The 16,943-nt window shown below is 51.9% G+C and overlaps 1 protein-coding gene across 1 annotated transcript; it reads right to left on the reverse strand.

The window, feature by feature from the left end:
* Positions 1-8,287: 8,287 nt before the first annotated feature.
* Positions 8,288-9,076, reverse strand: LOC141042869 (uncharacterized). Its single transcript, XM_073511778.1, has one exon. The coding sequence runs from the start codon at positions 9,074-9,076 to the stop codon at positions 8,288-8,290; it is 789 nt and encodes a 262-aa protein (XP_073367879.1).
* Positions 9,077-16,943: the final 7,867 nt, after the last annotated feature.

A 16,943-nucleotide genomic window follows, 5' to 3' on the forward strand; every position in this document is an offset into this window, starting at 1 on the left:
GAGAGCCCGTGCAGCGGGCCTCGACGCCTGGTATCACTCCTTTAAAGGTAGTGTTGCTTTGGCTGATTCTTGACGGGTCTATCCCCATTTTGCGGACAGTGTCCTGATATATCAGGTTAAGACTACTACTGTCGTCCATAAGGACTCGAGTGAGATGGTATCCAGCAATTATTAGGTCGAGCACCAAGGCAGCCGAACCTCCGTGCCGGATACTAGTCGGGTGATCCTTGCGATCGAAAGTGATAGGGCAGGCCGACCAGGGATTGAATTTGGTGGCGACGGGCTCCACAGCATATACGTCTCGGAGTGCGTGTTTGTGCCTTTTCTTTGGAATGTGAGTTGCGTAAATCATATTTACTGTTTTGACTTCTGGTGGGAATTTTTTCTGTCCCCCAGTGTTCGGCTGGCGAGGCTCATCCTCGTCTTCACTTGGTGTTTCCCTCCCCTTGTGTTCGGCATTTAGCTTGCTGGCCTGCTTGAAAACCCAGCACTCTCTGTGGGTGTGATTTGCAGGTTTTTCGGGGGTGCCATGAATCTGACATAATTTATCTAGAATCTTATTTAGGCTGGACGGTCCATCTCTGCTGCCTTTAAATGGCTTCTTCCGTTGACCGGGTCGAGAGCCCTTGAATCCGGCGTTGACTGTCGTGTTATCTGGGTTGTCTCCATTGTTTCGACGCTTGTTTTTATTGCGTCGTGGCTTCCCGTTGCCATCTCTGACTTCGGATGTGCCAGGGTCGCTGGTGCCGCTACGGGCCAGCCAGCTGTCCTCGCCTGCGCAAAAGCGGGTCATGAGGCTTGTTAAGGCTGCCATTGTCCTCGGCTTTTCCTGGCCAAGGTGTCTGGCGAGCCATTCATCCCGGACACTGTGCTTGAAGGCCGCTGAGGCTTCGGCGTCTGGGCAGTCGACGATTTGATTCTTCTAAGTAAGAAATCTGTTCCAAAGTTTTCGGGCTGACTCTCCGGGCTGCTGAATGATGTGACTTAAGTCGTCTGCATCCGGAGGTCGGACATATGTCCCTTGAAAATTGGCCCTAAAAGCATCCTCAAGTTCTTCCCAACTTCCAATTGAGTTTTCAGGAGGGCTTTTCAACTAGTGCCTAGCTGGTCCTTTCAACTTGAGGGGCAGGTATTTAATGGTGTGGAGATCGTCTCCGCGAGCCATGTGGATGTGAAGGATAAAGTCCTCAATCCAGACCCCAGGGTCTGTCATTCCGTCGTATGCCTCTATATTCACGGGTTTAAATCCTTCCGGAAATTCATGGTCCAGCACCTCATCGGTGAAGCACAAGGGGTGTGCAGCACCCCTGTATTTGGACGTGTCATGGCATGCTGTCGACGGTTGTTGATTCCTAGCTTGTATTCGATCGATATGATCGTTTTGGTAGCTCTGATCCTGTGCCGGAGCGCGCTTCCTAGATCCATAGATGGACCTGGCCATACTGGATTTTTTGTCCAGGAGCTCACGTAAATCATGTGATGTCTTGTGTGCGGCATCATTAGCCGTCCTATCGCGGCCACGGGGTGGTCGGTCCGGCTGATCGGTTGTTTTCGGCTGAATGGGCTCTATGGCCTCGTCGTCGAATTCGGGCAGCAGCTTGCGCTTTCGATAGCTCTTTGTGTGGTGATCTTCGCCGTATTTCTCTTCAGTGTCAAGCACTTTGTTCCATCTACGGTTGAGCGTGTCCTCCGCGGCCTTAAGCCTTTGCTTCTGCTTCTTTAGGCTCCTTGCGGTTCTCTTGTTCCAAGTGTTCTGGGATGATGAGTGCATCATCGTCCGGACTGTTCTCCTCTCCGGAGACAGGTTGATGAATTTTATCCTCGGGATCGGCGTCATCTGACGTCGGCTCCGGACTATGTTCGTCCCCTGGCTCATCCTGCTCCATCGCCGGGTCCATGGGGTCGTCGTTTCCTTTGGAGTCGACCGGGGTATTATTCTTTCTTGCGCTGTTGTCGCTGTTTTTGCTGTGGCAGGATTTAGGGCGGCGCCTACGGCGTCGCTTTGGTTGCTTATCGAGGGGATTATCCTTCGTGGCATCATCACCATCGCCTTCTTTTGGTGTGTCCACCATATATATATCTCATATGATGAGGTAGCAGTCCAGCGCCCAGTGGGCGGTGGTTCCTGTTCTTCTCCTGCATCGCCGTAAATGCCGTCGACGTCTTCGGAGTCGAAATCGAGCGTGTCGGTTAAGTCGTCGATAGTGGCTATTAAGTGGGTGGTGGGTGGGGAACGAATTTCTCCGTCGTCCGCTTCCCACTCGAGCCGGACATAGTTCGGGCAGGAATCTCCCGATAAGAAAAGAGATCTTAATGAATTTAGACATCACTCAAGGGCGAGTGCTAAAAAATATCCGCGGCGGTGAACTCCATGACCGGTGCCCAATCAGATTCGATAGGCACGGACGTATGCGGTTCGGGTCCTGTAACCGGAGACGAGTCCGAGGGTCCGATGACACCACCCTCACAGGAGGTGGGATCAGTGTTCGGCTCCAACGCCGATGAGTGTGCGGCCTCCGTGGCGTGGTCCATCCACCCGTCCTCGAAAGGCGCGAGCTGCTCCGGACTGATTCCCAGGGCCGCTGCAGGTGCGATCTCCCGAATACTGTCCGATGGCAGATCTAAGTCATGCTCGTCGTGACTGTTTGGCGTGCCTGACATGGGCTCGAATCCGTCGAAGATCAAGTCTCCACGGATGTCGGCAGTATAGTTCAAGCTTCCAAACCTGACCTGATGGCCAGGGGCGTAGATAGGGATCTGCTCCAGATGGCCAAGCGAGTTGGCCCGCAGTACGAAGCCACCGAATACGAAGATCTGTCCGGGAAGGAAAACCTCCCCCTGGACCGCGTCATTAGAGATGATTGAAGGAGCCATCAAGCCTTATCGCGACGGCACAGTGGAACTCTCAATGAAAGCACCAATGTCGGTGTCAAAACCGGCGGATCTCGGGTAGGGGGTCCCGAACTGTGCGTCTAAGGCTAATGGTAACAAGAGGTAGGGGACACGATGTTTTACCCAGGTTTGGGCCCTCTCGATGGAGGTAATACCCTACTTCCTGCTTGATTGATCTTGATGATATGAGTATTACAAGAGTTGATCTACCACGAGATCGTAGAGGCTAAACCCTAGAAGCTAGCCTATGATTATGATTGTTGTTGTCCTACAGACTAAATCCTCCGGTTTATATAGACACCGGAGGGGGCTAGGGTTACACAGAGTCGGTTACAGACACGGGAGGTAGTATTCAATCTTGTATCTTCATAGTCCAACAGTCCGGCAAAAGTATATAGTCCGGCTGTCCGAGCACCCCTTAATCCAGGACTCCCTCACCCTCGGCAACACCTCGTCGGAGAAGAACCTTGGAGCTGGATCCACGAGTCGGGCGCCATCGCTGCCCACACCACGAACTCACGTGAGCTACCCTCGGCGTGGGTTCGTGGCCCTGCTGGCCGCTCAGCATTGGCTCGCCCACTGCCGTCGGATCACTGGGCAGCGGGCATTGCCGTCCTGCGCATGAGCATACAAGGGAAGGGGGAAGCCGGGAGGAGGGTGTACGTGCCAAGGATGGGTCACCTCCTGCCCCGTGCCGGTGTCTCAGGGACGGCAAAACCGTTTCTTCGGCGGAAGTGGCTCTGGCTCCTCCCGAGGAGCTTTTCCCTTCTCTACTGCAGAGAATCTCCTGATCGGCGGCATGGATGCTACGGCAAGGTGGCGAAGAAGAAGGAACGAGCCGCGGGAAGACGGAGATAGAGATGAGCCGGAGGGCTCTGCCCCTCCCCTCATTTATAGTCAGAGGGAGGCTAACTGCTGGCCTCCACGATCCCGTGCAATGATGTCTTCTCTGCATGCAGCATCGATTCGTCAAGTCGGGCAGTTGCCGAGGCAGCGTGGGGAAGTGGAGACGCACACGTCCCATCAATCGCCACGCATCGACCAAGGCCGCAGGCGGTTAGGGCCCGCGGCGCTTCACACTTGCCCTTTGGCTTCGCCTAGAGCCAAGTCCGAGTGCGCCTTGGGCCCGGGGGCTACTGTCGGTGTTCTGGATATGGGGGCACCCAGACTTGCCTGCCTGCGGCCCGCGGCGTGGCTCCACCAACAGGCTGGTACGGCCCAGTTTCGACATCAACAAGCCAAGACCTTCGCAAGGGGCCAAGCCTCGCGAGGCGGACGACATCAAGACCTCCAAAGGGATCGGCCTCCCCAGGCTGGCTCCTGAGGAGCAGAGATTTCTATGCAAGGCTCACCTCGCGAGGTTCGGATGACATGAGCCATGACGACCAAGGCCAGGCGGGCGCCAGTGGGCGCAGAGTATCAGTTTCCTCTTCGCTGCAAAGGAGGCAAGCAGCAGGCGTGGAGGCCCGAGGAAGCAGCCAAAGGTTTCCATTCCCGTGCAACAAGACCAAGACCGCCAGGACGGCAGGACCGAGGTCATCGCCGAGCCCACCGCAGCGTCATGACCAGAGGCTTTTGCAGGCGAAGACCACTTTAGTCAGCATAAGATTTACTTGTTGTCTCCCTTCAAATTTGGTCGTTGTGGGATCCCTTCCCGCCTCCATTCGGGAAGAGGACCAAGGCCACTATAAATAGGGCCTAGCCACCACCAAGGAGGGAGATTAGATCCATTCCACCCTCACCAGCTCACTTGAGTCCAAGAACACGCCTCCTGAGGTTGTTCTCCACTGTACTAGTTCTTCCTCAGCCCCTCGAGGCAAATCCACCACAAAGTAGGAGTAGGGTTTTACACCGCAAGGTCGCCCGAACCTGGGTAAACTACTGTGACCCATTTCCTTCGAGCTCGACGCGTTAGGCTGTGAGATTAGCGAGTCGGCAGACTGGGGAGAGTGAGATCTTCGCACACACCCCAGAGTTCAAACCTCTCAAGGGTTTGCGGAACCCGTAATCTGACAGCGGCAAATTTCTTGGCGGCCGCCTCAGTCTTGGCTTTCTTTTGGGCCTCTTTCAAGCCCTCAACCTCAGCGGCAGCAGCTGCAAAATCCACACATTGAACTATCAGCACAGATTCCGATGTATAATTACTCGGTAACGAGCGATCACACACATTAATGAAAAGGTTACCTTGCGCCTCGTCAAGCCATTTGTTGGCAAGGTCAAGCTCCTCGTTGGAGCGCTCGAGCTTCTGGTTCATCTTCTTCAGCACCGCGAGATTAGTACCCGCAACCATGGAAGACGCCTGTGTTACAAAAAAGATGTCAATATTATTTGCTGGTCTATAGAGTTTGATCCTCCGCAAAGCTTCTCCGAAGTCCTTGCAGCGTCCCGGGGGCTGCTATGTACACGGCCTATCCAAACTAAAAACTACAACCGCTTTTACAGGATAATAGCATTACTTGACTTACCTCAAAGCCTATTAGTAGGCCTTGAACATCATTGTTCAGTCCGGAATGAATGGACCGAACACCATGTATAACCGCACCCATAAGAGTGCGATGCTTGTCGATGACGGCAGAGTTGCTCACCAACTCTGCCAGCACGTCTGGCCAGCCCGTCGCTGCCCGAATGGAGGTGTTCAGCATGGGCATCAGGCCCTCAACACCTTCCCAACCGGAAGGAGGGACTGGCCCCCTCGAGGGCCTCGGGGGCTCGGGAGTCGGATGCTATAGGGGTTTGGATGGTCCGGATCCCCTCCCCGCATCAGCCAGGCGGGATCCATCCCCCTGGTCATCAACGACCGAAGTGTTGGCCTCGTCCATTATGGCATCGACCTTCTCCCCTGAGTTCGGAGGAGCAGGAGTCTTTTGTGATAGCACCTCCCCAATATCTTCGGGGATTAGAGGAGGTGTGGAAAGTGAGCCGCTGTCCACTAGTTCGGCAGACGGAGATGTCCCCTCCGAGGTTTCCTTGGCGGGGTGGTCACGCGGAGGGCTGCACCGCTGAAAAACAATCAATCTACGTTCTACCAGGGACTGCTAAAGAATAAAGCAATTGAAAATGCCGCGATATGTGCCTGGTCCAAGGGGAGGACTCCGAGCTGTCATGCAGAGGCAGCTTAGGGCAACACAGCCTTTTTGGGGCCTGAGGAGGTTGAACCTCCTCGACGTCACTAGACGCCGCCCTCTTCTTGGAGTGCGAGGAGGCACTTTCCTCCTCTTCCTCATCCTCGTCCCCCTCCTGTGCGGACGGGGCCGCAATGTCTCCAGACTGGCTGTCCAGATGACATTTGCGGCGGAGGCCGTCCCTGGCCTCCAGCACCTTCGTTTTCTTAGACTTCTTGTCAGGCGCCTTGTAAGGCACCACGACCAACAGCTTCTCTAGCTGCTCAAATCAGGGCTTTTCTAGTAGCGGTGCCAGGCTGCTGATCTTTTCGGCCTTGGCAAGCGAACCCAGCATAATCCACATAAAGAGGTTCGGATCAAATCGTATGGTGCGAATATTCAAACTCATGACAAGATAAATGTCGCTCTCCTTCTTCGGAGAGTTCACAGCGTCGAGGACAATGTCCTCCCCCTCGACCGGCCAATCCTTCTGCAGCTTGAATAGCAGACCCACACTTTCTTGTGGGTCATGCCGAAAAGAAGCTGCACAGTGGCTAGATCTTCGGGGTCATACTCCCACATTGGCTCAGCCCTCTCCTGACAGGGGAGGAGTCGGTGCTGGAACATGATCTGGACCACGTTCACCAGCTTCGTGCCGGTCCCCATTACGATGACGACGCGCTTCTGCAGCGCCTTCAAAATATCAGCAGACCCCCAGTCCGGGCTCTAGGTGATCCATGAGGCCAGCCTGGTAGTGGATCCGGATTTGAATGCGGGGGCTGCCGCCCAGTCGTCTCCCTTGGCTCGGTGTTGTAGAACCATTCCTTTTGCAACACCTTGACGGTGTCGATAAACTTTCCCTCTGGCCATGGGACCCGTGTCAGTTTGCTGAGCATGCCCCCGCCATAGTCCGCATGCTCGCCGCTAACCACCTTGGTCTTGACGTTGAACACCTTTAGCCATAGGCAGAAGTGTGGTTGGACCCGGAGGAGAGCCTCGTAGAAGATAATAAAGGACGAGATGTGGAGAAGGGAGTTGGGGGCAAGATCATGAAAGTCTAGGCCGTAAAAGAACATGAACCCCATCACAAATGGGTGCAGTGGTAATGCAAGCCCCCTAAGGAAATGGGGAAGGAATACCAACCTTTCACCTGGCTTGGGCATGGGGATGATCTGGCCTGCCTCAGGGGCCCGATGGGCGATGTCGGCAGACAAATAGCCAGCCTGCTTCAGCTTCAGGATGTCGCCATTGGTGACGATGGAGGCCTCCCACTTCCTGTTGGCGCCGGATCCGGCCATGGATGAAGGAGTTGGGGTGGGATTTGTTGTGGATGCAGAGAGAGGGGGGCGCTGGAGCTCTGAAGATCTGCGTGAGCGGAAGGTGGAAGAAGGCGAGGGAGGTTGACTAATGTGGCTCCCCCTTTATAGGTTGTCGATAAGCCAAGAGTCCCTTTTTCACGCCGTTGGCTCCTCCACTTCCCGATACGCTCGGAACATTATGTGCGGGGCAGGGAATCGAGATCATTGATCATATCCCCTAAAAGGCGGGGCACGATCTCCACCTTGATGAGACGTGCCAAACGTGGCGTCGGCCTCGAGCCGCACTTGAATAAATACTAACCACTCGACGTTATGGCCGGAGGCGACTCTTCATTGAAAGAGAAAAAGTTGTCAGATGAAGGCACCGGTTACACTGAACGATTTTTGGCCTTCATGGCTAAGTAAAATGGACATTTCGGATTTCGGATACCACTTGACGCTGAACATGAACGAAGCACACCGGAGAACTTGCCTCGCAAGTTGAATACTGATGGGAGAGCGGATGCGGGACACAAGCCTTGGGATTGAAGCCAAGTTCAGGGGCTACTGAGGGAGTTATGGATTAAGGGGTACTTGGGGCGTTGACCCATCGAATATGGGCCGGACTGGTGAAGCTGTATAACAACAGGAGATCTATGAAGCCGTGGTGTGCCCTCCAAGTTAAGGATAGGCAGGATCTCCTTACTCCTTGTTATAATCTATCTTTGGTAAACCCGGCCTTATCTATGTCTATATAAACTAAGGGTTGTAGTCTTTAGGGCAAGAGCTACATATACCATCTCATCATGTTAGGGTTTAGCTCATGCTAATCTCGAGGTAGATCTGCTTTGTAATTGTACCATACATCCAATATAATCAAGCAGGTTGTAGGGTATTACCTCCTCGAGAGGACCCGAACCTGGGTAAATACTGTGTTCATCGTCCCCTGTTCCCCATCGATCTCAGATCCACAGCTCGGGACCCCTACCCCGAGGTCTACCGGTTTTGACACCGAGATCCACCCTTCTTGGGGACAATAACCGGGTTGGGCAGCCAATCCGGGTGCCGCACTTCCAGAATCACACCAGCTCCTTGCAGCTTGCGGACCTCTTGGACGATGAACGTTTGCTTCTCTTGGGCTTGCCACCGTGCCTTCTGCTTCACTGGGTGCGCATTGGGGCACACCATCAAGTGGTGTTCGATCACATCCCGTGGAACACCGACCAAGTCTGACGCTTCCCATGCAAACACGTCCTTGTTTCCCCAGAGGAAGCCAATCAATTCCTCCTCCTGCTCCGAGGGAAGGCCGGTGCCTATGGTTACGGTGGGGCCTAAACCCCCATCATCGACTGGCACCTGCTTTGTCTTGGCTTGATCTTGGGAGAACAACTGCTTCTTCTTTACGGGCGCGGCTTCTGGGGCCTTCGAGGCGTCTCTTGTGCTGGGGCGCAAGGCCGCCACGGCCTTGAACATGATCTTGAGGACCCGGACCGCATCCCTAGTGTCTCCGGCCACAGAGATGATGCCGCCGCTACCGGGCATCTTGATGACGTTGTAGCCCGGATGCGCCGCCGCCATGAACTTGGCGAGGGCCGGATATCCCAGGATGGCATTGTACGGGAGGTCGATGCGGGCCACGTCGAAGTCAATCAACTCGGTGCGGTAGTGGTCGCGAGTGCTGAAGGTGACTGGAAGACGCACCTGCCCCAAGGGGTTGGCGGAGCCTCTGGTCACCCCCGAGAATGGCTTGGTGGGCGCGAGCTGGTCGTAGGGCACCTGGAGCATGTCGAAGGCCTCTATGGAGAGGACGTTGAGGCTAGTGCCGCCGCCGAGGAGGTCCAGGTGACCGCCACATTACTGATCATGGGTGTGCACAGCATAGGGAGTGCACCGGCGGCAGCCGTAGTCCTGAGGTGGTCTCTGGAGTCGAAGGTGATGTCGGTCTCTGGCAAAGCACGGACCCGCAAGGCCTCCTGCAGCGGCTGGGGAGTGCCTACCCGGTGAAGGAGCTGCTTGACATGGCGACCAGACGCGGGCGCCTGTGACCCGCCGAGGATACAAGTGACCACGTGAGGTTCTAGGGCCGCGAAACGTGCGATGAACAGACCGTAGAGCTCCTCCCAGGTGAAGACCGAGGCTTCAGGGAGGCTACGGAGCCATGAGCGTGGCATCTCCGCAAGGGCCAGGGAGCCTGTTAGACATGGCTTTGTCGTCACCGCTGGCCGCCCGGATGGCTTGTGCTTACAGCTGGAGGAACTCCTAGGGATCGGCCGCGCCTTCGTTTCGCAGGGGCAGCACTGGCCTAAACTTTGCCGGCCACCGCACCGGACGCAGGCTGTGGGCGAAGGCCGGGCAACCAACAGCGTCACCATAGGCCATGGGCGGCCAAATCGGCGATGCGGCATCCGCCATGGGAACCGCGAGGCGAGGGCGTAGTGCGGTCGGGGAAGAGATATATCTTTGACACACCCCTACCTGGCGTGCCATATGTCAGATTCAGGGATCCGCGGACCCAAGAAGGTTCAAACTCTGGGGCATGTGCAAAGATCTCAACCGACTCAAGCCTCGAGCTCGCCACCCCATGGCCTAGTTACGTTGAGTTTGTGCGAGAGGGGAAGGGGACGAACACAGCAGTTTGCCCAGGTACGGGCCACCTTGCGGTGTAAAACCCTACTCCTGCTTTGTGGTGGATTGGCCTCGCGAGGAGGTTTGGGGTTTAACTAGTACAGTAGTCGAGCAACCTCACGAGGGCTCGAGAGGTGAGGGTGGAATGGATACGATCCTCTTCTATGGTGGTGGCTAACCTATATTTATAGTGGCCTCGGTCCTCCCTCAAAACTTAGCCGGGAAGGGATCCCAGAATGGCCAGTTTGAAAGGGGACAAGAAGTACATCTAATCCTGACAAAAGGTGGTCTTCGTCTACAAAGCTTCTCGTCATGACGCAGCGGTGGGCTCGGCGATGACATTTGTCCTGCCGATCCCGTGAGGGTCTTGTCTTGGAGGGTCTTGCAGCTGGGTCGTACCAGGCCGTTGACGGGTCCCACGCGCTGGGCCACAAGTAGGCAAGTATGGGTACCCCGAACCCAGAACGCTGATACAATCTCGAATAGTATGAAACGACTGGCATCCTTCACATTATTAACGCACTCGGTTCATAGAAATAAGCAAATCAACCATTCTCTGGGTAAATCAAAAGCACCATTTGAAAAAATTTCACTACCCCAATCATACACGCAAAAAGGGGCGGCGCCACTGTAGGGGCTGGTATGGGCGGTCGCCTCAGGTTGTTGGAAAGTGCGCACCAGTTTTGAGTCATCTAGGTTGGCCCAGGCTAGTTTTGTTCGTCCCAGCGCACAAGCAGGCAATGTAAAAAATGAAGAAAAACGTTTCAATTTGGTTGGGCCAATAACATAAGTGCAAGGGAGGCCCTATAGCATGCTCGCGGCCCAAACGAGCGCCTCCCATATCGATCGACAGCATTGGAAATCCCCAGTTTGTTCGCTCCAGCCTCCAGTATAGTTCGCTCCTAACCTAGTCGCCACTGGACAGACCAACAGAGCTCTTCCTCACACTCTCATTGGACACCGGTCGCTGGGCTTCAAGCGAATGTAAGGACAAGAAGATGAAGATCCAACCCTGGGTATACCCTGCCTGGGAAGCAGCGGCGGCAGCACAAGCATGGCATCGAGCTTGCGCAAACAGACAGTCCAGCTTGCAAGAGCAGCATGCGCAACGAGCTGGTACATCACATCCCTAATTATATAATTCAACTGTTCAATTTCTGGCAAATAGTTTAACCAGATGGTGTTGTAAAACTGCTTGTATGCAGGGAATCTATAAGAAAATGAAACCAATTTCTGCTTATTTTATAACTCCCCCAATCAGTACCGAACTGACTGAACCTCATGTGTCTAATCAAGTTTCCAGTGCAAACATACAAGTCCCCGTATCATGACAACCTAGCATAAATACTTTTCTAATCTGTTGTTTGAAACTATTGGCATACTTGCGCAAGATAGATATAATGATATGCAGTTTACGCACTGGTTATAGGTGCAACTAGACTTGGATATTTTCGGCTAGAGAGCGAATATCATGCAGGTATAGTCCATGTTAGTAGTCCTTGTACACCATGTTGTATTTTGTGTTTTTCGGTGCTTACATCTAGTGTTTTATAATCAGGAACTACTTTGGATCATTAGCTGGTTTTGAAAGTGCATGTAGCTTCACATTTCTCAAGTTATGTTGATTTCCGGAGTACAAGTGCCTTCGTATTTTTTAAGTTAAAATTTTGCCCTTGGTAACTCGAATTCGTGGATCCGCAACTGCACACAAATCATACACACATGCCAGTACGAATTAAATGAAATGCAGGGACTTACGCTAGCTCGTTATACAGCTCACTACAACTATGCTTACGCTTGGGATGTTCCATGTACAAGTCCATGTTACCACTTGCTTGGATGTGCAGGCATTGTGCTCCTTGCATCCCCCTCCGCATTTTTGGCACGGAAAATGGTTGATCAAATGAGGGGAATCGACCTTGCTGTTGTAGCGGAGGATAGGCACTTACAAGTTTATACTGGAGTGCAGGATGTGTACCAGATCCGGTAGAGCCGTCATGCTTCGCTAAAAAATGGTTTTGCTTTTTTCATATGATATCTCTAGAAGAAATAAGAGTTGAAGTCAGAGTTGCATAGGCGTGTAAGCTAAGGGAGCAGTAAAAGGATATCGAAACATCGTCGGAACAGTGTGCATGGGAGTGATATGTGGATACCTAGTTCGGGTCGGCGTTTGGGCATGCTCGCCTAGAGTGCGGGTCACTTTAGAGCCGTTGAGGGTGATGCGCTGGCATTGGCCGGCCACGTACGGACGCAGATCTTGTGCGGCGGCGGAGTGCTACGATGCAGTCAGAGAGGCCGGTGGTGAAGCCCCAACGTCCTCGGGGTGGAGGTGCGACGATGTGCTCAGTGAAGTAGCCCCGGTGAGGTGGGAGACAGCGCCGGTGAAGCACAGCTGATGCGGTGGAAGGCGGTGTCTGTGAGGCATGTCGGTTGCGGCGGCCAACATTGTCTGTGGACCACCTGCTGCGATGGACGAGGGCGTAGATGAGGTTGCTCCGGTGCAGTGGTGAAGCCCGACCGTCTTCTTCTTCGTCGTCATCCGACACAGAGATGGGGAAAGAGACGAGACGAGGGGTGATTCAAACTTTGCTTGGGTTGGCGGCGAATTAGGGATTTGAGCAATCTGGGCATGGAACACTAGTAGAAAAATGACTTTTAGTACCGGTTCATAAGGACCTTTAGTACCAGTTCTGGAAACCGGCACTAAAGGGTGGGGACTAAAGGTCGCCCCCCCCCTTTAGTCCCGGTTCAACACGAACCGGGACCAAAGGCCCAACACGTGGCACGAGGCGCGCCGTGGTCTGGGGAATAAAGGACTTTTTTTAAATAAAGCAAAAACAACCCGCCTACTGGGCCGACACGGCCTGTATACGACTAGAAACCCAACCTCTAGTTGGGCCAGGATGCAGGCCCGTACGGCCTAGTAGGCCCCACAGGGCAGAAGACTTGCAATAGGCCCACAAAGGCCTGCTTAGAGAGGAGCTCCACACGGTAGCCGCGGCGGGGCTTATAAACCAGTGCGAGCTCCTCTCAACTAGCGAGGTGGGGACTAAACGTTGTGCACTGCGGTTGGCAGCACACCACCTTTAGTACCAGTTGGTGGCTCCAACCGGTACTAAAGGGGGCGCTTTAGTACCGGTTGGAGCCACTAACCCGTACTACCTTTAGTACCGATTGGAGCTACCAACCCGTACTAAAGGTCACAACTGAACCGGGACTAATGCATAGCCGTTCGAACCGGGACTAATGGTACCATTAGTGCCGGTTCATTTACAAATCAGGACTAATGTGTCTCACATAAAGTAGTTTTTCTACTACTGGAAGGGGATGGTGGCGAAGCGAGATTTTGCAGGGCTGGAATTGGGGACGCCAGATATTTCAATCCGAAACGTGGAACCGTGAACTTTTTTGTTGTCGTTCTTTTTTGGGGGGCAAGGGGGAGGGAGGGGGTGGGTGGCTGGGTGCTAGCGTCTGATAATCCTTTCTTGTATTGTATCTGCGTCAGTATTTTCCCCAAGGAGTAAGGGATGATGCAGTACAGCGAAGGTAGGTATTTCCCTCAGTTATGAAACCAAGGTTATCAAACCAGTAGCAGAACCAAGCAAGACTATGGAAACAGTACCTGCACACAAAGAACAAATACTTGCAACCCGACGCAAAGAGGTGTTGTCAATTCCTCCCGCGTAATAGATTGGTAAAGTGATAGATTGGTAGATGCAAATAAAATAAAGGAAAATAAAATTCAGGGAGGTATTTTTGGGGGTTTGATAATATAGATCTAAAAATAAAAGATGCAAATAAATACAAAGGCAAATAGCAATATAGATATGAAGATATATGATGAGAAAATAGACCCAGGGGCCGTAGATTTAACTAGTGGCTTCTCTCGAGAAAATAGCATACGGTGGGTAAACAAGTTACTTTTGGGCAATTGATAGAACTTTAAATTATTATGATGATATCCAGGCAATGATCATTATATAGGCATCACGTCCAAGATTAGTAGACCTGCTGCGGTGGACGAGGGCGTAGATGAGGTTGCTCCGGTGCAGTGGTGAAGCCCGACCATCGTCTTCTTCGTCGTTGTCCGACACAGAGGTGGGGAAAGAGACGAGATGAGGGGTGATTCAAACTTTGCTTGGGTTGGCGGCGAATTAGGGATTTGAGCAATCTGGGCATGGAACACTAGTAGAAAAAGGACTTTTAGTACCGGTTCATAAGGACCTTTAGTACCAGTTCTGGAAACCGGCACTAAAGGGTGGGGACTAAAGGTCACCCCCCCTTTAGTCCCGGTTCAACACGAACCGGGACCAAAGGCCCAACACGTGGCACGAGGCGCGCCGTGGTCTGGGGAATAAAGGACTTTTTTTAAATAAAGCAAAAACAGCCCGCCTACTGGGCCGACACGGCTTGTATACGACTAGAAACCCAACCTCTAGTTGGGCCAGGATGCAGGCCCGTACGACCCAGTAGGCCCCACAGGGCACAAGACTTGCAATAGGCCCACAAAGGCCTGCTTAGAGAGGAGCTCGACACGGTAGCCGCGGCGGGGCATATAAACCGGTGCGAGCTACTCTCAACTAGCGAGGTGGGGCCAAAACGTTGTGCACTGCGGGTGGTAGCGCGCCACCTTTAGTAACAGTTGGTGGCTCCAACCGGTACTAAAGGGGGGGGCTCTTTAGTACCGGTTGGAGCCACTAACCCGTACTAAAGGCCATGACCCCTTTAGTACCGGTTGGAGCCACCGACCCGTACTAATGGTCACAATTGAACCGGGACTAATGCATAGCCGTTCGAACCGGGCCTAATGGTACCATTAGTGCCGGTTCATTTACAAATCGGGACTAATGTGTCTCACGTAAAGTAGTTTTTCTACTACTGGAAGGGGATGGCGGCGAAGCGAGATTTTGCAGGGCTGGAATTGGGGACGCCAGATATTTCAATCCGAAATGTGGAACCGCAAACTTTTTTGTTGTCGTTCTTTTTTGGGGGGCGGGGGGGGAGGGGGTGGGTGGCTGGGTGCTAGCGTCTGATAATCCTTTCTTGTATTGTATCTGCGTCAGTATTTTCCCCAAGGAGTAAGGGATGATGTAGTACAGCGAAGGTAGGTATTTCCCTCAGTTATGAAACCAAGGTTATCGAACCAGTAGCAGAACAAAGCAACACTATGGAAACGGTACCTGCACACAAAGAACAAATACTTGCAACCCGACGCAAAGAGGTGTTGTCAATTCCTCCCGCGTAAAAGATTGGTAAAGTGATAGATTGGTAGATGCAAATAAAATAAAGGAAAATAAAATTCAGGGAGGTATTTTTGGGGGTTTGATAATATAGATCTAAAAATAAAATATGCAAATAAATACAAAGGCAATAGCAATATAGATCTGAAGATATATGATGAGAAAATAGACCCAGGGGCCGTAGATTTCACTAGTGGCTTCTCTCGAGAAAATAGCATACGGTGGGTAAACAAACTACTTTTGGGCAATTGATAGAACTTTAAATAATTATGATGATATCCAGGCAAGGATCATTATATAGACATCACGTCCAAGATTAGTAGACCCACTCCTAACTGCATCTACTACTATTACTCCACACATCGACCACTATCTAGCAGCATACATGTAGGAATAGACCCCATCTTGTTATCCTTAGTAGCAACGATCAATACGTGTCTTGCTGCCCCTTCTTTCACTGGGAAAGAACACCGCACGATCGAACCCATCACAAAGTACCCCTTCCCATGGCAAGAAAAATCGATCTAGTCGGCCTAACTAAACCAAAGATTTGAAGAAGAAATACGAGGCTATAAGTAATCATGCATATAAGAGATCAAAGAAACTCAAATAACTTTCATGGATAAAAAGATCTAATCATAAACTCAAAATTCATGGATCCCAACAAACACACCGCAAAAAGAGTTACATCAAATAGATCTTCAGGAGACCATTGTATTGAGAATCAAAAGAGAGAGAGGAAGCCATCTATCTACTAATCACGGACCCGTAGGTCTACAATGAACTACTCACGCATCATCGGAGAAGCACCAATGAGGATGATGAACCCCTCCGTGATGGTGTCTATATTGGATCTGGTGTTTCTGGAATATGCGGCGGCTTTAATTGTGTTTCGTCGACTCCGCTAGGGTTTTTGGATTTTCGGGGTATTTATAGAGCAAAGAGGCGTTGCGGGAGGCAGCCGAGGTGGGAACAATCCACTAGGGCGCGCCTGGGCCCCCAGGCGCGCCCTGGTGGGTTGTGCTCCCATCGGAGCCCCCCTCTAGTACTTCTTTGGCCCAACAGGTGTCTTCTTGTCCAGAAAAATTCTCCAAAAAGTTTCGCTGTGTTTGGACTCCATTTGGTACTGATATTCTGCGAAGTAAAAACAGGCAAAAAACAGCAACTGGCACTTGGCACTATGTCAGTAGGTTAGTCCCAAAAAATGATATAAAGTTGCTATAAAATGATTGTAAAACATCCAAGAATGATAATATAACAGCATGGAACAATAAAAAATTATAGATACGTTGGAGACGTACCCGCATCTCCAAGCTTAATTCCTGCTCTTCCTCGAGTAGGTAAATTATACAAACCGAATTTTTGATGTGGAATGTTGCCTATCATGTCCATCACATTCTTTTCTTTTGTAGCGTAGACATACGGAATTTTATATGCTTCAAAGCAATAGTCTAGTTTTGACATGAAGATTTCAATACTCAAGCATATCAACAAGCAACCATGTCTTTCAAAATATCAACACTAAAGCAAGTTATCCCTAGCCCATCATGCTCAATCATTGATCCATTCATGAAACACACTCGCATATTAGCTACATCCAATGCTCAAGTACAATCATAGTGCCCCTTAGTTGGTGCTTTATAAGAGAAGATGTAGACTCAATAAAAATAAAAATTGCATAAAGTAAATAGAAAGGCCCTTCACAGAGGGAAGTAGGGATTTGTAGAGGTACCAGAGCTCAAAGCGAAAAAGAGAGATAAAAACATTTTGGGTGGCATACTTTTCCC

This window comes from Aegilops tauschii, chromosome 3, assembly GCF_002575655.3.
Source record: "Aegilops tauschii subsp. strangulata cultivar AL8/78 chromosome 3, Aet v6.0, whole genome shotgun sequence".
NCBI lineage: Eukaryota > Viridiplantae > Streptophyta > Magnoliopsida > Poales > Poaceae > Aegilops > Aegilops tauschii.